The following is a 24,149-nucleotide window of genomic DNA, read 5'->3' as shown; positions in this document are numbered from 1 at the left end:
TCAGTTGTAGGATGATGAAACCTACTGTGAAGTTGGCGGCGAACCCAGCAAGAAGACAGTAGCAAGAAAACGAACACCAAACCTTAATGCTCTGATACCATGTGAATAAACCCTAGTTGTTTCTAGGTCAAAGTAGAGAAGAAAGAAGAAAGAAAAGAGAAAGAAGAAGAAGGAGAGAAGAAGAGTATTCGGCCAGACTAGAAGAGAGGATGTACAAAAGTACCTCTCCTAGCCGACCCACTTAACTTTTATTCATCAAAAACTTGAGTTACAAGAAAGACAATTTTGTCCCTCATAGAAGATGGGACACATAACTTAAACTCAGATACAATAGACATTTCACTTTCAATAAGATACACCAGAATGACCAAAATACCCCTGACTCGAGAATTCTAACACTAAGCAAAGTCTGATTCTTCGGTCTAACATTACCTATTCCCAAACTCCCTTCCTCTTTCAATTTCCTCACCTTTTCCCATCTAACCAAATGATCCTTCTATTTTTTCCTTGGCTCCCAAAGAAAATCCCTCATGCTTTTTTCAATTTTCCTCACTATCCCTTGTGGCATCCTAAACACTAACATGTAGTACACTGGGAGATTTGCTAAAGTTGACTTAATTAGGGTTTTTCTCCCCCCCCCCCCAAATGAGATATAATTCCTTTTCCATGCCACCAAGCGTTTCTTTACCCTTTCCACCACCGGAGACCAAAAATTAGCAGATCTAGGGTTGTTTCCAAGGGGAAAACCCAAGTATTTCATTGGCTACTTACCTTTCTCACAGCCTAGGGAATTTGCCAGAAATCTCACTTCATCCTCTTCAATGTTGATTCCAACCAATAAAGAGAAAGTCAAGGTTTGAAAAGCTTCAAAAACTTCAATAAAAGAATTGAACTTTCTCATACTCAATTTAGTTCTTTACCTGCCCCCGGTTGTCTCACTCACAAACCTAACTACATTAAAATCTCCCCCTAAACACCAAGGTCCACCCCATAGTCCCCTAATATCTCCAAGCTCCTCCCACAATTTCTTCCTTTCTTTATATGAGTTTGGCCCATAGACATTCGTGAGAACCCATTCAAATCCGTCTTGCACACCCTTCAACTTAATAGAAACTGAGAATCTGCCTACCAGTTCTTCCAAACATTGGACTACTTCTCTCCACATTGTTATAATGCCCCTCGATGCACCCCAAGAGGGAGCGAAGCTCAAATTAATATTCCTCTCTCCCCACAGACTTCTTATCTACTTCCTGAATTTTGGATTCTTGAATTAGAACAAAATCCGATCTCTCCTTCCTCAATACCTCTTTGACTACTCTTTTGTGGCACTTCCTAATCCCCTTACATTCCAACTAAAAATCTTCATGATCACATCAAGTTCTAACCCCAACCCTCCTCTAGCCTATAGACCCCCTCTCCTTCTCCCTCCCCTAGCATTGAACTCCTTATCCCCTTCCACATCACTAATGAGTTCTTCAACTTCATTTAGCTTCCTTCTCCTCTTGCCCCCCTTTTCTTTACTTACCTTCTTTTGAGATTCCTTTTCTTTTATTTTTTCCACTTTCAACCCCATTTAATCAACCAAATCCACCACCGGGTCCTTTGCACTCTTATCTTCTTGGCTTCTTCTACTTTCTCTCGCCTCCTTTTCTTTCTTCCCCTTAACTAAGACCCTCCCAGCCTCCACGTCACTCTCATCTTCTTGGGAATGAATCCTTATGGTGATTTCTTTTTCCCCATTTGTACCCATCCCCTTACCATGCTCCTTCCTTAAACTTTGCCTCCTTTCACCCCTAGCCTCAAACACACCCACCCCTCCTTTCTCTCCCATTATCTTCCTCTCACCAACTTCATCTCCTAATCCCCTACTCATCTCTCCTTCTTCTTGTAGATTCATGGGCAAACCGTGGCCTTGGATGGGATCTGAAGAGACTATAGGACCAACAAAATACAAATTAGCATCAAAACCTAAACCAACAGAGTTGTCGAGGTTACTAGAAGGCTGAGAAGAAAGAATGACATGCATCTTAGTAACAGAAGTTTCGATGCCCTTTTCCATTTGGTGCCTCTCCAAATCCCCAACTTCACTTCTAACTAGTTGGGAAGGCTTCGAAGGAGTATTTGACTTGGCCATCTCAGAACTTGTACCCCCTCCCAGAATATCCTTTGTAATCTCCCAGTTCCTATGCTGAAACACCAACTTATCATCTTGCTCCTGTCTCTCGCCTAGAATTAATTCCTTACCCCCTTGGATACCTCTATTCTTCTCTTGATAAATTGGAAGATACTTCAAACCACTAACCGACATCAGTCGCAAATCACCATCTTTGTTCGTAGTTGATGAAATACATCTCCACCTTGTGATTTCCTCTTATTAATTGTGACCTCCTTTTCAAAGAGGGAGACAATGTGAAGGTTATCCCCACTCTCCACACTAACTTGAACAGTGTCTTCGGAACTTCTGCTGCTAGAATCATCTCCAAAAGAGAAGTCGTCGTCTGAGTCTTCACAGTCGACCCACTGATCCTTTACATCGCCGTCCTTCCAGTCTGCATTAATCCTTTCATATCGAGGGTTAGGTCTATTGCGACTTGCTCACTGCAACTACGAAGACTTCGAACTAGTTCGACTGTCTTGGGTCAATGGGGATGATGATAGATCGTAAGTTCCGTCCCCCAGCGCCTTACTATCATAAAGTTTCTCTGGGGAGAGTGGTGAGATGGGTTCTCATTCATCAGAAATTCCATTACCTGTCCCAATCACTAAAGGGGAGTGTAGTGAGGGCTGTCAAAGGTGCAGGGATTTGAGGGTGTATCTCACAGGTGGTGGAAGCAGGTTGATTTCGATCATCAACAGTCCGAGACAACTCCAATTTCCTCTACAGCTCCAAGTCCAAGCACCACAATTCCTTTATCTCCCATTATAGATGAGATACCTTCCATTGTTGAGCCTTATCCTCCTCATTTGGATGATCTTGATCTTCCAATTGCATTCTACAAAGGAAAACGCCGTTGTACCTCATCTACACCATATTGTATTTCTCAGTTTGTCTTATGATCATTTGTCTCCATCCTATAAGTCTTTTTGGCATCTATTACTGCTATTTCCATCCCCAGGACAATGCAGGAAGCCTTGTTAGTACCTAAGTGGAAGGATGCAATGAGGGTAGAGATGGATGCCCTTCTAAAAAACAATACATGGGTGTTAGTTGATCAACATGAAGGGAAGAAACCGGTTGGGTGTAGATTGGAGTTTACAGTGAAACATAATGTTGATAGCTCCGTTGAAAGATATAAGGCTAGATTAGTTGCAAAGGGATTTAGACAGACGTATAGCATAGACTATTTGAAAACTTTTGCACCAGTAGCAAAGATGAACACTATCAAAGTTTTACTATCCATTGCAGAAAATTTCTCATGGCCATTGTTTCAGATGGATGTTAAAAATGCCTTCCTCAATGGTGATTTGATTCGGCCACGTACAAGCCCAATCAAATCACACCCTTTTCATTAAGAAAATGGACTACTACTTGACTCTACTTGCTATATATGTTGACGATATTGTGACAGAGAGTGGTACCTGTGAGATTGACTCTCTTAAGCAACTTCTTCACCAAGAATTTGAGGTCAAAGACTTGGGAGAACTACACTATTTCTTGGGCATTGAGGTAGCACGGTCTAAACATGGGATTTTTGTCTCCTAAAGGAAGTATGTTCTTAATCTTTTGGAAGAAACTGGGAAGCTAGGTGTTAAACCTGCTGACACACCTACTGAACAAAATCATAAGATTAAGTGCAGAAGGTGGAGAGCCCCTTGAAGACAAGGTTATGTTTCAACTGTTGGTTGGGAACTTCTTTGTCTTTGCCTCGCATGACCAAACACTTCTCATGCAACCAATGTTGTTAGCTAGTATATGCATTCCCCCATAACCACTTGCCTTCTTGCAGTTGATAGGATATTAACTTATTTGAAGGGATGTCTAGGCAGAAGCATACTCTTCAAAGATAATGGTCACATGAAAATAGAAATTTATACAAATATTGATTGGGTTGGGTGTGTTGATGACAAGAGATCTACCTCTGGGTATTGTGCTTTTGTAGGAGGAAATCTTCTCTTGGAGACGTAAGAAGCAAAATGTTGTTGCTCGTTCTAGTGCTAAAGACGTATACAGCTCTATGGCGAATGGTGTGGCTGAAGTATTATGGTTGAGATCCCTATTTAAGGAATTGGGCATTTCTTATGAGAAGCATGTTGAAGTGGATCGACACTTTATCAAAGAGGGAGAGAGAGAGAGAGAGAGAGAGTTGCTTCCCAAGAAGTGTCTTCCATATATCACCTCCAATATGCAGCTTGTTGGTCTCTTCACTAAGGCAGTTACAAAGACCAAGTTCGAGATAGATTTACGCAAGGTGGGAATGATTAATATCTACTCCCAACTTGAGGGGGAGTGTAGAGATGTGGAACAATAATATGTTATTTGTGGTCCCCACTGTTGCATGTTACTTTATGTTATTTATGTTATTGTTAGTATGCTAGCTGTGTTAATTGGTTAATTATTTCAGTTATTTTTCAGCTTATGTTAGCAGTAGGGGCAGTACTGGAATTTACTATGTTTTAAACTATTAATATAAATAGCTGAGTGGGTATTTATCATATATATATATATATATATATATAGCTGAGTGGGGCGGCAACTCTAGTCAAGATCCCCACTCTTTTCTGATTTCTCATTTCTTCATCTCTTATTCTCTACATATTTTCTTATTGAATTCACATCTAAGACTGATTAGTCTTTACTAGACAAGTAAGCAAAGCATATAACCATAAACAGAATCCAAATGCAGCTCAAAACAAGAACAAGAAAACCATCAATCCAACAAGCCCTGATAGTGAAGACTCTATCAACCTCCAGCTCTCGAAACAAAGATCAATCCATAAGTTCAAAACCCTAATAAGGTGTGGATTGTGGAAACATCCACTTATCAATATCTTTCTTTTATTTTTCATCATCATCACTGTTATCATTGAAGCCTTATCCCAACGATATAGGGTTGGCAGTTGGCTACATGAATCCTATTTAACCTTTCTGTTCTGTTTAATGTTGTATCCATTGTTAAATTGTGAGCACTTAAATCATTTCTTACTACTTCAACCAATGTGCTTTTTTCTGTCTACCCCTAATCCTTTTAGCCCCTTCAACTTGCAACAAATTAGTTTTCTATGGGATTCTTTAAATGGTCTTCTATGAACGTAACTAAACCATCTTAGTCTATTTTCTCTGATTTTGTCACCTCCTGGAGCTACTCCGATGTTAAAGTCATTTTAAACAATGGCTTATTTGGTCTTTGACCCCTTGTTAGCCATAGTATGTTTTTGCTCGTATGAATTCCAAAGACAGCTTATACTGTTGTGCACCTCTAAGTAGCAGAGATATCTAGTTAACAATGATTTTGCGGTTGCATTTTGACGTCAAAGTCATATGACAAACGGGGTTTTCTCATCAATCTTTTCTGAAAGGCACAAAGAGATAACATTGCAGATGACTCAGAAACAGGAAAAGTTCATAAATAGCAAATGTCAGTTCCAAATGGCCCCTGATACTACGTTCAAGTCCATTTTTCTAATCCTTAATAACGAAATCGGAAAAGAAACCAAATTCCCAAAGCCTGAGAGATAATGAATGAAGACTACCTTGGCAGGATCAATGAAAGGAATTGATTTGAGAAGATCCACGACTCGAGTGGTGACCTCCTGCTTGTCCAAGAATGAAGCAGAAGAACAAACAGCCGATTGAGAGAAAACTCTAGCTCCTGAAATAAACCCTAGGATGGACACTCCCTCTGCATCGAAACCTCCACTTTTTGGGATCACGAATGTTGCGGGCGAAACGCCATTGATGTAATGTGATAAAATAGAAGGAGAAGCAAAGCCAGAAGAAGAAGAAGATCTAAGAGCTCGAGTTGCAGCTCGTATGGCCTGCATCTTTGAACTCTTCTCTCAGGCGAAGAAGTACCTGATCGCTACCGAGTCTGGACTGGAAGCGAGTCGATCCAATTGAACAACCTAAAAGGTGCACGTCGAACAATACGCACCTTCACTTCACAGCTTCTCACATTATGATTGGGCCACCGGGCTGGGCTGGGCTGGGCTGGGCAAAAGGAATGCCTCGGTACCCATGCCCACTGGTAACTTGCCACGTGTCTCACTATGACAAGATGCTAAAGCTTCAGCATGGTGCCACTTGTTGTCATTCTGATACGCAATGCGTGCGGGGCCACCATACAATGGATCCCACAAACATGAGGGTTAACTTTGGCTGTTGGGGCCAACAGTATAGGCTGTTGAAACAGTTTCACCTATTTAGCCCATGTTTTTGTTTTTAGTCAAAATAAATTAAGATGTAATTACTAATTTACCCATTCTCATAATAATATAGCATTTCCAGAAATTCTCTCAACAGTATAGGCTGTTGGCCCCCAACAGCTAAAGTTTTTCTCAAATATGAGGACAAAAGACGGAAGTAACTCAGCAAGCAGAAAATGACGATTATAATAGATAGCCGGACATCATCTATCATAGAAAAGGTGCCATTGGATTAGCTGAACGCGATGGTTGTTCAACAGGCTGTGGAACCAATGATAATGTTCCACATCATCAATAAATTAATGAGTCCCACCCAAGGTTTAAAGTATTAACACATATCGGCTGATATATATCATTCTAGAACCTCTCCGATAAGTCCTTACAGTGGATGTATTGGGGTTCTTACTGGTTCACATGGTGGAGGAGCCTTAAACCAACCCCCTGAACCAGTTTAAAAAAAAAAATAGTATCGATGTCACCTGATACACCAATAGGGGCGGCGTATCAGGTGTATCAATATTTTGAACCTTGGTCCCACCATAAAAGATGCAAGTCTTATGTATTTTATTATCGTCATTTTCATATGGAATATTGTCATTGGTTTCACATCTTGCTAAACAGGCTAATCCTTGCTCATCAAAACCATCCATCTCAAATCCTTTTTTTTTTTTGCAATGTGCAATCGGACGGTTGCGTTAAATAATTCTTGTGATGAAGGATGTCAAACAAACAGGTTTGGGATGGGTTCAACCAAACCCGATCCCGATCAGTAAACCCTAAAGATCCCAACAGATATCACCTCAGGCCGCCAATGGTAGAGGAGCAACTTGGGTAGCTCGGGTTAGGCTTTTGTAAAAATTTGAAAAGAACCTGACCTGAAGGTCCAAGCCCAATTCAATTTAAAATGCTAACTCAGGCCAATTCGGGTTGTACCCCTAGCTCAGGATAGATAGGTAGGGTGGACCCGGTCCCAAACCAAGGGAAATTATTTAGCATGGTTTTTAAAACTGGACTAGACCAGATGGTCGGACCAGAAAAACCAGGAACCAATCAGGTGACCGGTTCCATTTTTCCCCAAACCCGCTTTTTTCCCAAAAACATTGATTTTGGTCAGCAAATCACTAAACCAGCCAGTTAACCGTTCGAATAGTCCAAACCATTTGAACGATTTTGACCGTTTTTCAAATTTTTTATTATTTTTATTTTTTTATCAAAACAGGCCTGCCATTCAAATCAAACGGTCAGACCATTCAAGCCGGTAACCAGACCCTGACCAATTCGGTTTTAAAAACCATGCCATTTAAACCCTTTAGAGTCCTTTAATATCAGATTCACCCAATTATTAATGGGGTTAATCCGGTCTGATCAGATGAAACCCAACTAAATTTGATATCAACAATTACCTGTAATATAATAATTTTAATTTAGCAAAATCTATAACACAGAAACCGTACCACGGTAATATTTTGTAAGGTGGGAACAATTTGCGGGTAACAGATCTGGAGTGGTAAAAAGATTAAGTAATAAAGCTAATTTTACACGGTAGGCTAAGTTCGGTATAATTGGTTCCATACTTCCATTGGCTAGTGCCTAACATATCAATGGTTCGTAAGAGCTAATGCTATAATTAATGATGTAAATGAAGGACTTTTTTGAATATTTAATGAATCATGTTTAGTCATTTGACAAATTAACAAGTTATATATAGACAATTTGGTCTAGTATCTAAAATTTAAAAATTTTCCCAAACCGAACTAGACCATCCTTAAGTCCATGATTGGATAACTGAAAAGCCTATTGATTCATCATTTAATGAATACTTTACCATTTAATTACTTCTCCACTAAAAGACAAACTGAAAAGCTTATAGATTACAATACCTTGAATATTTTACTATTTAATTATTTATCCACCGAAAGACAAAGCAATAAGCAGTTCAGTTAAGCAACTTCAGCCGTTAATAAACGACTCCTTGGATAGAAATTAGAAACACTACTTGTGCTGCTGATCCGCCAGGCTAGTAACCAACCAAATGTTGGAGATGAGAGTCTAAACTAAACAAATGAACCATACATAAAATGAAAATGATACCACATTAAGAGGAGGAAGCCACCATTGCCGATGGGGACTGGGGAGTCCACAAGCAATTGCTTCCATTTTAGAAATACCCAATACGGAGTTCATAAAACTTTCACCATAGACATTGTTGACAATAACACAGGCAGTTTAAAAATTTTGTAACACCAAGAGATTCCTTTGATATACTGCAATCATGTTTTCACGGAGAACCTATTCATATGGTGGAAGTGAAACAGAGCTTTTGTAAAACATGTTAGGATATGCACCCTAGCTTTCGCGAGCCAATATCTCAAGAGCCATCTTCCTGACTCAAACCACCTGCTAATCCCGAGTTCTTATGGCTGCAAAGCCTGCTGTAGATATTAAAAGAAACAGAAGAGACTTAGTATCTAAACTCGATTAAAGAAACCCTGAAGCATATTGCAATAGGAAGAATGACCTGATATGAGACTTCAAACTAGTAGCATACCTTAATCCCAACTAAGCATTTGCTTATCAGCTGTGGACATTTTTCCTTCTTTTCTTCCATTTATCATCATCATCAAAGCTCAACCAAGCAGTAGAACTGCCAAACCAGGTGGGTTTCTTCATCAAAGATGCAAGAAGTACCCCCCAAAGAACACCGAGAATGATGGAGCAGGATATGACTGAGTTCAGAAGGTTGAACAGCATGCCCCAGTCAGCCTCAGGTTTTTATGCCTGCACTCCTGCCAATTAAAGAGAACAAGTGCCAAGGTGGCATTTTCCATTCTCAAGCCTAGATCTTTTCTGGCAGAGTGCAGGCATGGCCCAAGCCCCTTATCGGGGCCGGGCTAATCCATAACTTGCTTCAGGTTGCTGCTGGTGAGACTGCAAAAGAAACAGGCGTGAAGGTAACTATCGTAGGACAATTTTAAATCAAAAATAAATAAATAGATGCTGGAGACCACTATTCACCAATCACCAATATAATAGAAACAACAGAAACATGAAAAAATAGTATGCCCACAGTGACTATTGAGGACCAAATCCACACAGATTAATGTAAATTATGGTCTGAGTAAGGGAAATGCAGAGATGCTATACAGAGATATTTTAAACCATTCCCTGTTGAGTTTGTAGATCGCACAGCAGCATACGACAGAGATGCATAAATCTCGTGTTCATAAAAAATATAAAACAGCACTGCTCATTTGCTCGGGGACAGGCTTACTGGTCAATTTATCTAGAGAGCCTGATTTGGATGACCTGGTGTGTTAAATATGAAAGTTGAGAATTTGACCATACAGGCTACCAACAGTTGTTACATTTACATATAAGCCCCCAATCATACCCAAGCAAAAGGAAGCCTTCTTAGGATTTCATGAAGCGATTACCAAAAAAGGAGTCAAATAGTACAAAGGCATCATGGGCTGACCCATCAAACCCTTATCTGACAACAACAATCAATCTGAATTTCCATGTCATAGTCCACTGAGCTTACAGAACTATAACTAGTTTAGACTTTAGAAAAACTTATTCCATTAATATCGTGCAAGGCTTGGGTTCTAGAAAAGGAAAAGAACCATATTCAATTGCCTTACCTGTGTAAAAGGTTGGTGAACATGTTCATGTGGATGGACATATGACATTCCCAGGCGTGGGACTGTGTATTGAGAGGAATGCAAATATATTGCAGAACTGGAGTGTGCACCAACAGGATTGGGATTGAATGGGGTCATCATGGTCTCTGGTGGACCATAACCAATTCCAGCAGGATTAGATGTAGAAGCCCATGGCCCACGTAAGTGTTGAGGGATTGCTCGAGATTGGTGATCCACTGAAATTTGAGGCCTATGTGCTGATCCGAGCTGTGGGAATTCAGTATTGTAGTTCAAAGCAGGCGTATACATGGGTTGCATGCCATATGGTCCCCCATTGAATCCAAACCCAGGATCAAATCTTTGCATATACCTGCAGAAACACGTCACTTCTTATAATCTTTTCATACTCGAAAAACAGGAAATAGATGCTGATCAATCAATGCAGTACATATCACAGTTATATATTGTATAAATAATAACTGTATTGTAAATCACATAGGAAACTGAATTGAATCAAATTAAGAATCTTATCGTTAATGTTAGGCTTATTTGTGCTTCTTATAAACTTGTCAAAAATTAAAAATAGACATACTATGAATCTAAATATACGAGGATAAGCAATTTTATCCTGTTTTTAATTCATGCCTACCATGTGTACCTAAAATAATACAGTTTACCACTTTTAACCTAGAAGCCCATGATCACATAACCAAGTTCAACTTGAAAGTCAAATAATCCACATACAATGGCTCGTTTAACCTGCATATGATGGAAAATAAAACACTATATGGTCTCTAAAAGGTCGTCATCATCTAAGCCTTGTCCCAAGACTCCCAACCATATAGGGTCAACTATAAGAATCCTGTTTTGCCATTCCATTCTGTTAAGTGCCATATCCATCGTTAAATTTATTTTTTGGCAAGAAATCATTTCATATTACTTCCACTCAAGTCCTTTTCAATCTGCCCCCCTAGCTCTGCTATCCCTTTCAACTTGTAATAGATCACTTTTCCTAACAGATGCTGTAGATGGTCTTCTCATCTTCTATGTGTGTGGCCAAACCATCTCAATCTACTTTCTCGTATTTTATCACCGATTCGAGTTGGAGCAGCTCCTAGGTTCCTTTGTATGACTTCATTTCTAATCCTGTCCATCAAAGTATTTGCATTTTCGTGTTCCACGAATGTGAGCTTGTCATAAATCATTCTCTACTAGGGATTTTAAAACAATTTTCCCTTAACAAAGCTTAAAAGTAATAAACAAATGACTAAGTAGAGAACGAATTCATGATTGAATTGATTTGAATCACATGAATCATTATAATCGTAGGATCCATGAATTAAATCATAGGATTTAAATAAAAAGTGAGAGATTCTTGCAAAAAAGGATTCAGACATAAGATTCATATCAAAACCCTTGGGATTCAAGGTTGAGAGTCAGGAAACAAAGAAAAAAAAAGAATGTCACTACCAGTACACTGTTACAGAATTGCACAGATCAAGGAGGAAGCCACCATCCAACAGGGCAATAAGTCCCAGACAAACAAAAGATCATAAGAGCCACATCCAACATTCATAAAATACAGACAGTAGTTAACAATAGGTAAAGGTGCACACATTTTGGCCAATTTCAGGAACAGAACATATTAGTTGGATCCACCATTTGGCGTATCCAACTTCAGAGAGAAGTACTACCAAAATGGAAGAAACAGTTACAGCTCCTTCCCCACTTCTTACAATAACAAAGCACACTAGTCATAGCCAATGACAAATTAAAATGGACTCATTCCAGAACTCATTGGAGACGAGGAAGTTTGGTTCCAAGGCTAGAACAGATAATAGGAAGATTCAATTCTTACCCAAAAAACACAGTAACAATCAGAAGTATACCTTTCATAGTTCCTGTCATAGTCAGGATCTTTACGATCAACCTCACGATCACGAAATATAGCAACCCTATTGTTTGTCTTGTGCCTACCAATGGGCTCCTTCTCTGTCCTACTTCTACTTGATCTAGTGCTACCTGTAGTGGAATCAACCAAATTCCTGCCAAGATTCACTTCAGGGACTTCAGCAATGGATTTCTCCTCTAACTTCATAGATCCCAAAGAGCACTGCAGGACACTGTCTTGCACTGTGAGTTCACTTTCTGTTTTCCCTGCAGCACTACTGCTACCACTACTATTAGAGCTAAATATCCGTGCACGGGCCCTGTTATATTCCTCTTTTCGTTCTTCCACACTTTTTGAAAAATTTGCCTTGGATGTATGTGGATTTACACTGTTGACAGTCTGAGATCGCTTTTGTGGTCTTTGTTTAATTGCAACTTTAATGACACTACTGCTATCTTCCTGTGGCAAGTTTACAGGAATGTCAGACAGACGAATTAAAGGGCGCCGGCACTCAGAAGTCTTGCGAACAACAATTCTGGAACCAGATCCATCAGGTAAATTGTTGTCTAATATGACCATTGACTGCAAGGAATAATGCTGAGCCACACGATGTGCTGCCAGGCGCAAATAGGAAGTAGGAAGCTGCTGGAATTCCATTTGCTGTTGAGTCGGGTCACGGATGAACTTCTCAACATCCTGTTCCATTCGCAGAACTGGACAGAGAGAAACCAAGAGAACCTTCATTTGACATGGAGAAGTGAAGAAAACTTAACAAACAAGGTAGCTCATTCATTAAAATAATCATAATCCAACTGTAACCTAATAAGATAGCATAAACTATACAACGTTTTTTATTTGCAGAAAATATGAACTCAGAACATTAAATGCATAACAGTCAAGGTCACAACTTTTGTTATAATATAAAATAGAACAACTGAGAATGTAGGCTTATTGTCCTCATATTAATACAAAACTTTTCTTAGTAATCAAAAAAGTTAAATAGCATGGCTATACAAGATCCTTTATATCATGGAACATAATCTAGCAGTTCCAATTAAACCCATTCATTATTGATTCTTTACAATTTAACCACAAGCATAGTTTAGTATCAAATTTCAATGATTTTAAGAAAGTTGTAGGAGTAAATCTATCTAAAGATACATGAAGTGCATATGTTCTAGACTTTTAGTTATTGGAAATCAGGATGTTAAAGTGGGTTACTGTTTTGGGAATTTTGGAAGGTTTTTCTTAAACCTTTATGTATCCTATGTAAAGTCAATTGTTCTTGGGGGAGATATCTATAGTGCTTTTTTTGGACAAAAGGGAATTATATTGATAACCACATGAACACCAGATTGCAAAATTTTCAGCAAGTCCCCATACAATGCAACATGGCACAATCAGAAATAGGGCCACAGATTAATAGAAAGTGCATCTTTTCTGCACACACACACCCCATATGAAGTATGAACCAATTAATTTAGAGGAGTTAAAAAAACAACGAAAAAGTAACTGCCCCAGCAACGCAGACAACCGGAAGATTTTGGATTTGTCCCAGCTATTGTGATGTGGACGCGTATTGGGAGCAGCAACAGTGATGATCCGGTGTTCTCATCCTATCCAATTTGGCAGCAACAATCTTATCCATCAGCAGATTAGATTAGACTATCTTGTTATTCTTATCTTATCTTATTAAGTTAGTAGATTAGATTAGGATTAAGAGAGACTTATCTTATTAGATTAGGATTAAGAGAGACTTATCTTATTAGATTAGGATTAAGAGAGACTTATCTTATCTTATCAGTCTTATCTTATCAAGATAGAGTTGGAGGTCTCCCTATTCAGCAAGGAGTCTCCCTAAGAGCATGACTCTTGTAATCTCCTGTTTAAGGAGCCACTATTATTGAATAAAGGCATCCAAAATTTCAGTCAAAGAGAAGAGTAAAGGAGAGTTAGGGTGATCTCTTGGACAAATCACCCCTTAGGTCGCCACGATAGGGTCTACACGCAAGGGGAAGGGCAAGGGGAAACAAGAAGTTCTCCCCATGGACTGACCCGTGACGAGATCCTACGCCCGGGCCCATAACATATTGCCTGTGGATGGCAAAACCAGTGAACCACTGGGGTGGGTGTGGGTGTGTGTGTGTGTGTGTGTCTGTGTGTCTGTGTCTGTGTGCATGCATAACTGCTCCCTTTTTTGGGTAAGTGAAGGATAGGTATCTGATATGACCCAGAAATTTGACACGTAGTTCACAGACTTACAGCAGCGTTCACACACTCGAACATCAACAAAAGAAACTAGTATTCATTCAGCAGAAAACATTAACAATTGGTCGGTTCTTCGCGAGACCGTCGGCTCTCCCAAACACACACAATATTCTTTACTCAAAGAAAACATACCACCCCCATCCCCAAAAGCCCCTTCTTATACTCTACTGATAGCATAACTGACTCCCTCTATAAATGCCCAGCTGGCCTAGTTATAAATGCCCAAAAACTCTTCTTATTCATAACTGACATAGCTATAAATGCCCCAAGACTCACGTTATTCCCTCCAGCTATAATTGCCATCATGTGATTAACTGTTCAACTATTCCCCCCCCCCTAGTTGATTGTTGACCTTTCCTCTTCTTGGCATTAATTGGGGCCTATCATTACCCGCCGCCCAAAGTCTAACCTTGTCCTCAAGGTTAAAATGAGGAAATTGGTCTCGAAGTAAGTCAAAAGGCTCCCAAGAATCTTCAAAATCAGGCAGGCCCAGCCAATGAATAAGAACTCCCAAACCAGTAGCTCCAGGCATAGTGGATGGACGCACACCACATACTGATATGTCCCTGCACAGGCCAAGCAACAGCATCGCCCAATGCACAGATGGTGTGTTTGCTTTGTCACCTCTTGAAGCATGTCTATTTCCTCCAGCTTCATGTTTCCAACCTTCAGCCTCTCCATGATCATCCACAACCATCCTATCCCCTCCCTGCATAGTGTGCATTGCCCACAGGTTTCATGCTTATAGAAATAAGAGAGCCTAGCAATTGCATCCACAATATTAGTTGACTTATCCATCACAATTACAGCAGCTGTCCCTAAACTCGTTTGGACAGCCTTGAGTGCATCATAATCCATCAACACATCATCACATATGTGCTTTGGAATCAGTGGAACGGAAGAACCCCATGGTATCACTGTAAGCAAATAATCCCATCCACCTCTAACTCCTCCACAGTGCCTCTCTATCAGCTCCTTCAATGGAATACTCATCTCCCCTTCAACTGTACAAGGCTTATTCACGTGGCCTGAGACACAGAATAGCTTTGTCCCATAATTGTTCTTCCTGTCAAAACTAGCAAACCATTCAGGACGACGCCTTAAAATGGTGGGGGAAACAGCCACTGTTTCAACATTTGTAACAATTGTTGGACATCCATATAGCCCTGCATTAGTTGGAAAAGGAGGCTTCAACCTTGGTTTTCCTTGTTTTCCTTCAATGGAATACTCATCTCCCCTAACAGTAGAAGACTGATGTAACGAGAAGAGTTGCTCCTGTAAATTACCCTCCTGAGTCGATCGAAAACTTTCAAGGAGAATCTCTTTGAATTCTGTCCAACCACGAAAAGGTCGCCAACCAACTTCCCGGTAATACCACGCCAATGCATCGCCCTCTAAACAGACAACTACAGCTCGCAAACGCTCTGTCGGAAGCAATCCATTAATCTCAAAATAGCGTTGCGCATGAAAAAGCCAGCCGTCTGGATTTTCCCCATCAAAAATAGGCAGCTCCAACTTCCGAGGAAGTGAATCAGAAGTATGTTCCGAAACTGTCATTGAAGGGGACGTCAGGAAAGCTGCGACCTTCCCTTTGTCAGCCGCACGACTTGATGCGGCTACAGGAGGAACATTGTCAGTTGTAGACAAAGGGGCTGACAAGGACTGTTGCCGCAGCAACGAATCAAAACGCCTTACCAAGTGTTGAACGCCTCCTTCCAGGGATGTGATCCTCGGCAGTCCAGCTGTTATCTCATCACGCAAGCCATCCACTTCAGAATGCAAAGTCAAGTGTTCTTCGAAACCCTCCACCTGCTATGCCATTTCCTTAGCTGTCACCATGGCCGAGGAAAGACGTGTTCTGATACCACTGACATGACCCAGAAATTTGGCACGTAATCCACAGACGTACAGCAGCGTTCACACACTCGAACATCAACAAAAGAAACTAGTATTCATTCAAGAGAAAACATTAGCAATTGGTCGGTTCTTTGAGAGACCGCCGGCTCTCCCAAACACTCACAATATTCTTTACTCAAAGAAAACATACCACCCCCATCCCCAAAAGCCCCTTCTTATACTCTACTGATAGCATAACTGACTCCCTCTATAAATGCCCAGCTGGCCTAGTTATAAATGCCCAAAAACTCTTCTTATTCATAACTGCCATAGCTATAAATGCCCCAAGACTCACCTTATTCCCTCCAGCTATAATTGCCCTCATGTGATTAATTGTTCAATTATTCCCCCCCCCCTAGCTGATTGTTGACCTTTCCTCTTCCTAGCATTAATTGGGGCCTATCAGTATCTTATTATATGAATATGACAAAAAGGGGATCATTTGTCCCATGTACAAGTCGGACAAAGTTCACCAGTGCAGATCCATGTATACCATATGCATTCTATAAAATATAAGGGCTTAGAAAATAACAGGCACTCTAATCACCACAAAATATTGAGAAAGTATGGCCCCTGAAATCCAACAAATGGATTTTGAAATGAAAATAATTCACTCAATTGTTTAACTCCCTCCAAACAGTGATAGATTCCATAAAATTCTCTCTTTTTGAGGAAGCCTTTGACCACCCATGCTTGACAGAGGCTGCTTAGATTTGATGGTACGCCCATTTTCGTCCAAAACTCTTAACAAAGTAGCATCACGTCTAGAGACTCTAGATGTGTTCATGGACCGGGCCCAGGATTGGCTTTGGCCAAAATTTGAATGGGCCTGACATGAAGTCCAAGCCCGTGAACAAGTCTAATCACGCTTGTATTAGCAAGGGCAACTTGAGTTGGCCTGAGTTAGCATTTTACACTGCTTCAGGCTTTGGGCTTTTGGGCCAAGCCTATTCAAAATTTGGCAAAATCCCAACCCAAGTCTGCCCAAATTGCACCCCTAGGCAATGCAACAACAGGTGTACCACTGATTCAGCAATCAGCACAAGATTGGCATAAAGCACACACAAATTTTGAATCTCTCTCTTGCTCGACATGAGGTGTTCATTGATGAGAATTTTGTCCAAAAACGCTTTTTTATCAGCTTTTGTCCAAAAAACCTTTCAACCTTGCATAAAATGTTTGGGAACACTATCCACTTCCAAAGGATTGGTGCATCCTGGCCCCCAATGAGAAAATGTAGCAAGACTTGACCAAAAAGACACCTTCGCTTCAAGGTTCCACATCCAAATAATATTTGCTCGGGTCCACGTTCACCCTTATTATCTGTTCTAGTCGTTGCAATGATTTTAAGGAACCTTTTTGCCTCCCAATAATTTAGGTTAGGCTTGAGTTGAATAGCCATAATATGTTATTATCTCGTAATTTTCTCATATGTGTGCTCTCTTTGAGAAAGCATATTTACAAACATGAGAAAAATCTTCATCAATTGGTTGGTTCCACACCATTACTCCACCTAAACATAAATATAATCCCCTTCCAGCTTTAAAGATGTCTCTTAAAATCCTTGTGTTTTAGAATGTCTCTTAAAGGCTAAACAGAAAATATGGCTGATAGATCGCCTCGAGGCCCATCATTATAGTGTTTCTCCATATTTTCTGGCCATGCCCTGTCTCCATAGTGCATTAGTTTCCACTCAAAGGAACCACAACCACTTAATAAGCAGGGCCTAGTACATCTCCCTTGGAGATCTTAGACCAATTCCTCATTTTTCTTTTGCAGTGCAAACTTAATAAGCTCAAACTGAATGATATTTCATCTCCCCATGTGGATTGTCCTATAGAAGATCTCATTCTTTCGGTTGTAGTTCGTTTTTGCTTTGGAGAGTACATAGCTTGTGCCTCTCCAAGATAAACTTGTATTGGTTAATTCTCTTATTATTAATAAATCCATTTATTTATCAAAAAAAGGGTGTTGTATCATGTCAGGTACTCGAATTTTTATAGTAATTTCATATCCAATATCATATCATGTAGGTGTATGATGGCCACCTAGACCATCAGAGCACAGAAAGTGCTAAACCAATACAACACGAATGCCTTCGATGAGTTCATAGCCGGCACACATCCGTGATGAGCTCAGAACTCGAGTAGAAATGTGATGAGCTCATTACCCAAAACGAATTGCGATGAGCTCAAGACATGCGCGGACTTGCAATGAGCTCAAAGGCATTGACAACTACGATGAGCTCAAGCTCATTGAAGGTCAAAAACGAGTAAAAGAAACGAATGTATCAATAAAAATGCATGTGTCGGGACGCCTCATAGGTTTGGAGAGGACACACGAGATAAGTAGTGACCGCATCCACGCCACATTAGTTTAAAAGGCTCACAAAAAGAAGTAGCATGTGTATCATGAGAATCCTCAGACGAAAGGAAAGCTCGTCCTTGAGATATCTCATAAGACATGTTGCAAAACCCTAGTGGTGTTCCTTGACAACTGACACTGAATCCAAGATTCCCTTCCCTCATTGGAATCAAACACTTTTGGCTCATTCCTTTTGGGACCTCGAGATCTCACACTATAAATACGGGTCCAACTCATAACGAGATCATCATTCTATCACTTTATTCACCCAAGCCTTTAGCCTATCTCCTATTCCCAGCTTTCCCTGTCCTTCAAGGAGACACCCGTACATAGCCTTACCTCCCTACTCACAATATTCAACCATGTCCTTGTTGAATCCAGTTAAGGTAGACCCTTAGATGCTTTCGACCAGTAATTTACTCAAAGCTTAAGCCCAAATGTCTTATAGAGAGAGAACTAGGTTAGCAACCATGAGTTCTCACCAAAAAACAAAACAGGAATTCTTAGGAAAAAAACTTGAGTGTCCATCAGTGCTGCTAAATTTAGGACCTCTTAGGTAATTTCCTCAAGTTTAATAAAGTCTAAATACCACTTTGAAGCATAGAACAATACTTCTTAGATATCTAAGGTTAAAGTTCGCAATATATCAGACCATATCAGCCAATACACACTTTTTTGTTGTGGTTGACCTGTTTCAAGCAGTAGACAAGCCTTATATGACCCCCCTGAACAGGTTTGGAAAAACATTAAAAAAAAGTGCCACGTGATACAAGCCAATAAGCCCCATCCAACATATTGGCCTGTATCGCTATTTAGAACTTTGGTCATAAGCCATTTTTGCACGTCAGCTTTCCAGATTAGCCTAGTTGTTCAAGTCTAAATCTAGAGCCATTACATTCATTTGCAACAAGAACCTCATCAATGATTTTCCAACCTTCCACTCGATTGTGGTTTTGAGAAATAATAGAAACCATTTTTTTCTATTTTTTATCAATAATAGAAACCACTTTTTCTGATCATTGAAATAGTGGAAATCATTACTCTCTTAAACCTTGAAACCAACAGCTTTGCTACAATCTTATATACACTCCCAACTAAGCTAACTGGATGCTAAATTTTTTTGTCCTCGGCCCTCCACCTGATCTAATTGGGGAATGAGGTCTATGGTTGTTGCAATGGTAGCTTCCTATATGGTACTTCATTGTGAAATTCCTCCATAATCTTGAGGCATTATCAACCATATCTTAGTAGTTTTAAAGAAGCCATGGGAAACCCATCCAGGCCAAGAACCTTGCCACCACATAATCACTTAAGAAGATACAAGAATTCATCTTCATCAAACAGCAAGACATCATCTACAAATTTATAGACTGGCCACCACCATCTAGCTCAAAAGCACCAATAGAAAGTACTTTACAAGTTACAAACTATTGCACAAGTGTAAAACACATATGTCTATGGGAGCAAGAGGTCTTCTAAGCACAACACCCATTCCCTCAATGCCATCCCTATTCAGCAAAGCCATGGTTATCGAAAAGAAGTGTGCAACACCCATTCCACATCCAACCCATCGTCGCGTGCCAGGAGGAGCCAATTGTTCCACTCCCTCAATGTTGCCCCATCCAAAGACGTTAGGCGACAACCGTTCATGTTGTGTAGAGCCAAGAAGAGTTAATAGACTCATGGGCTAAGGCCTCACCCACTGTACCCCTTGAGCCTGGGTAAGTCCGTAAGAGTACAATATCTGAGCTAGCATGTCTGCCCGTTAAGGTAGGGAGCAGATATCTTCCACCATCACATCCTAGCTAATCTAGTGCATGGGGATGGGGAGAGGGAATCCGCAATCAAGGCAGACCATAAAATCTTGAAAGGCCAGGGTTTCGTTGGGATAAGTTGTCTTGAGAGTGAACCCTGATGAGGCTACAAAAGAAAGAGAAAAAGAGACAAGTCAAAACAAAAACAGTTGTCATGAAGGAGAGTAGCCAAACCAAGCTAGAACAACATTACCAGATTGCAACGCCATTACTTCCATAGCCTCGAGAAGGATTTCCACATTTGAAGAACTCGAGACCTCCAAGATAGTGGTCAAAAGAGTAAAGACAATGGCTTAAACAACCCTCATGGTTCGAGAACGTGTTTAAAAACGACAAGCCGATGGGATACTAGAATCGCTCCGATGACTGGTACAACTACGTGGAGGCGAATACTGACCATTACCCAAGTGAGAATCACCTGCATTGTGGGTAGGAAGCGCAATAATCAGGACCCAACAAGGACAGTGGTGGCCTAAGGAGTTCCCCACAACGAAAAGGAAGGTCAAAAAGTAGGGGCAAAACATGATGCAACATGATGCTTAAAAGACCTCTTTCATAAGATGACTAGAAGGCTATGAGATCAAGTGGGGTCCCATTCCTCTTGGCCCCCAATACTTATATGTGCAAAGGCAATACGAAAAGGCGCACATGCAATTAATGGACATAAACGGTGTGTGCAATGCAATGCCTCAGAAGAAACAAACCACAATTCTAATGGGTTCGCCACCCTAAGAAGGCTAACTCGGACATGGGTTTGCAACCCCTAGAGGGCTAACTTAGGTATGGGCTCACCTCCCTAAGAAGGCTAATTCAGATATGGATCTTGAGTATACCACCCCGAACAAATGATTGTGGAATGTAACTTAAATGCAGAATCTGTTATGACAATTGTGCCCCCTTTTTCTTTCGATCGACTCAATTGTTAGGGGGCTAAATGTTGAAATCAAAGATGGGGAAACCCATCCAACGACCAGGGCACACCCAAGTGTCTCGACCACAAGGGAAAGAAGGGCATGGTTATTGAGGACGGACGGACGCATTAATGGCAAAGCGTCAGCAAGAAGGTAGCTCACCGATCAAGCCAAGTTGGCAAGACGAGTGAATAGGCCAACGTTCTTGACAGGATCTCTCAAGTGGGGGATGTCTAAGGAGCATGATGAACCGAGTCAAGTTTGGTAGGTTGAGGTTATGTCACCGTGCTGTGTCACCACGTCATTAGTGCTCAAAGAGGTTTGGTGACCCACATTTATTAACCGCAATTAATGTGAAATAGTTGCATCAAAATGAAAGCCATTTTGGGAACGTCCAAGAAAGTTGTGAGGATGGTGATGGTAATTTCGGAAATACTTGAGGTGTCAACATGCACCTAGAAGGGTTTAGGGAAATGATAGTCATCAAAGACTCTACCTAGGGGTTAGGGGAAGGAGTTATAAATATCCCTCAATCGTCTGTATAAAGAGCGAGGAGAAAAGGAGCCATCAGCATTAATAGCTTCAAGTCTCTCCCATCTTGTAAGTCTCTCCCATCTTGTAAGCCTCTCCCATCAACCTTGCCTGCTTGCCATCCCAATCTCGTGCCAAAGACAAACCTCCACTGGGTCTTTGTTCCTATAGGAGCCAATTCAGTTCACACTACCCTATGCTAGCTTGAATCGACCTCTAGGATTGTGACATGTGTTTTGTTCAAATCTGAACCCCAACACCCTTGAAATTGGAACTAAATCTCAGAGTCCAAGGACTCCTATCACAATTTCAAACCTTGTCCTTGCTTTTTCAAGAGTCCAAGGACTCCTATCACAATTTCAAACCTTGTCCTTGCTTTTTCAAGAGTCCAAATAACTTAACCATTTTATCCACCTTTGAGTTGTTTAAATGGTTGAGTAGAAGCAGGATATAAGTATTAAATTATGCACCACCTCTTCAAAACTGCTGCTCACACCTATGCTCCTTTATAAGATGGTGAGATAAACTAGGGAGTAGCGATCAATGTCTATAGTAAACTTCCTACAGCAAACACCACCCCAATTTCCAAGACTTCTCCTGCTCCCTTTCCCCACCCTAAGCATATATTCCTAATTGATCATCTTGAACATCTTCTACAAACACTATTACAGCAACTAATAACACCACTATCTTCCCACCCCCATGTTCTTATGTAAATAACCAAAAGAAAATACTTTTCGCCATAAAAATTTATTAATACCAAATGAAGTCCCTACAAAGTATTGGAAACCTTACATATCAATATAATGTTAAAATGGTTCTAGTTTAGAAGTTCCAGCAAAACCTATACACACAGACTAGATAGCTCAGACAATATTTATCATAAAAAGGTCATAAAATTGTATTAAAGCAAAAGGAAATTAGAAAACTATAATAAACAGAGCGTCACATCACCAATCCCAATCCCTGTCTACAACAGTTACCAGAAAAATCAAGTCAATGGATGAACGACAACACAAAGCTTAACCCTAAAGACGCGAAATAGGCGACACTTACTCGACAAACGCTCACGAGGGTTTTGCAAAGCTTCCCTGAGAAACTGATCAACCTGATTGATAACATATTCCGAAACCCCTGCAGTCCTCTCAGAACCAACGGACGAAGGCGAAGCAGAAGATGACAAAGCAGGAGTAGCAGGAAGTGGAGGAGGAGGAGGAGGAGGAACAGGAGGATCATCAGCGAAGTCCTGCGGTGGTGGCGTCGCTGAATTCTTCCTGCAGGAGACTCTCAACCTGCTCATGCTCTCCTCCAAATCCGCCGTTTCCCATGAATCAGAGGCCCCGGCATCGTCCGCAGAGCCCGTCATGGCCGGAAAACTCTAGGGTTTGAGAATCGAAAGGGTCATGAACATGAAATTAGGGCCGGCTCCAAAAGACAAACCCTAATTACAGAAAATCCCATCAGAGACGGCGACGACGATGACAACAAGATTAGGGTTTGGAAGACCGAGTATCGACGAAACCAAACAACGCGGATTTCTTTCCTTTTTTTTTATTTCACGGTCCTCTGGGCTTCCTATAAAGGAAGTAAGGAACCCAACCCGACACACGATGAAGACAAGAAAGAAAGAAGAAAAGTGCAAAGCAACGAATGAATGAAGACGTAATTGTCAAAGCTGGTATAAAGAAAAGAAGCATAAATCCATAAGATATTAGAAATTCGTTTCCTTCCACCTTTAGATAGGATTTCGGGCTTGGCCGGGTGGCTTCATGCTGCCCCACATTATTTCATTTATTCATGAAATGAAAGATTTGGTATTTACTACATTCACACAAAGGAGAAGGGTTCACTTTTGGTTCAAAATGTCTCTATTAATTGAAGGGTGGAGGTGACATGTATCTAGAGTTAAGATGGATTTGATAGGGTTTTGCAAAATAGGACGAATTAACTTTATCTCTACATGGGTCCTCTGTAAAAAGAGTAATGGCAGCAAAAACAAGCATGATCATTTCACTTTTTGGGTTTTTAATGATTTAATAGTTAATTTGGGGTCAAAATTATCAATCTTTTTAAAAAACTGACTCGGAGGTTGAACTGTTTTTTTTTTCCTTTGAGTTGTGGGTCATCGATTTGATCACCTAGGGGAATGAAATCAAACCATGTTTATATATGTATTTTTAATTGATAAAATGTATAATTATTTTTTAGATGTAATATATCTATATATAAACATTATTATATATCTAGTTTATATTTTTAATTTTTTTATTTGTAAGGAATATTAAAAAATATGGTTTGAGACTAAAAAAATATTTTTTTTTTGGAGTTTGCATACACATTTAGTGTGCAAACTTAAGGGTTTTAAAATGATACAAAAATCACTCCAATTTAATATGTGAATGTAAAGTTATGGCTTCCAAAAGTTTGTATACACATTTAGTGTGCAATCCATAATCCAATGGTCGAGTCA

The 24,149-nt window shown here is 40.3% G+C and overlaps 1 protein-coding gene across 2 annotated transcripts; it reads right to left on the bottom strand.

Moving 5' to 3' along the window:
- Positions 1-8,230: 8,230 nt before the first annotated feature.
- Positions 8,231-23,536, bottom strand: LOC148847384 (uncharacterized). 2 transcript variants are annotated; one of them, XM_088950291.1, is made up of 5 exons: positions 22,736-23,536; positions 11,894-12,608; positions 10,005-10,374; positions 8,912-9,291; positions 8,231-8,795 (listed from the first exon to the last, which is right to left on the bottom strand). In XM_088950291.1, the coding sequence occupies exons 1-4, from the start codon at positions 23,043-23,045 to the stop codon at positions 9,241-9,243; spliced, it is 1,446 nt and encodes a 481-aa protein (XP_088806417.1). In that variant the 5' UTR covers positions 23,046-23,536; the 3' UTR covers positions 8,231-8,795; positions 8,912-9,240. The 2 variants fall into 2 exon arrangements, with proteins under 2 accessions (XP_088806417.1, XP_088806418.1); XM_088950292.1 differs by having other exon boundaries at positions 8,231-8,792; positions 22,736-23,468.
- Between the last annotated feature and the right edge of the window lie 613 nt (positions 23,537-24,149).

Source organism: Nelumbo lutea, chromosome 6 (assembly GCF_056320005.1).
Source record: "Nelumbo lutea isolate HS-2025 chromosome 6, American lotus-T2T, whole genome shotgun sequence".
NCBI classification, from domain to species: Eukaryota; Viridiplantae; Streptophyta; class Magnoliopsida; order Proteales; family Nelumbonaceae; genus Nelumbo; species Nelumbo lutea.
The sequence above is the reverse complement of the archived record's forward strand: the minus strand, read 5'-3'. Positions and strand labels throughout refer to the sequence as shown.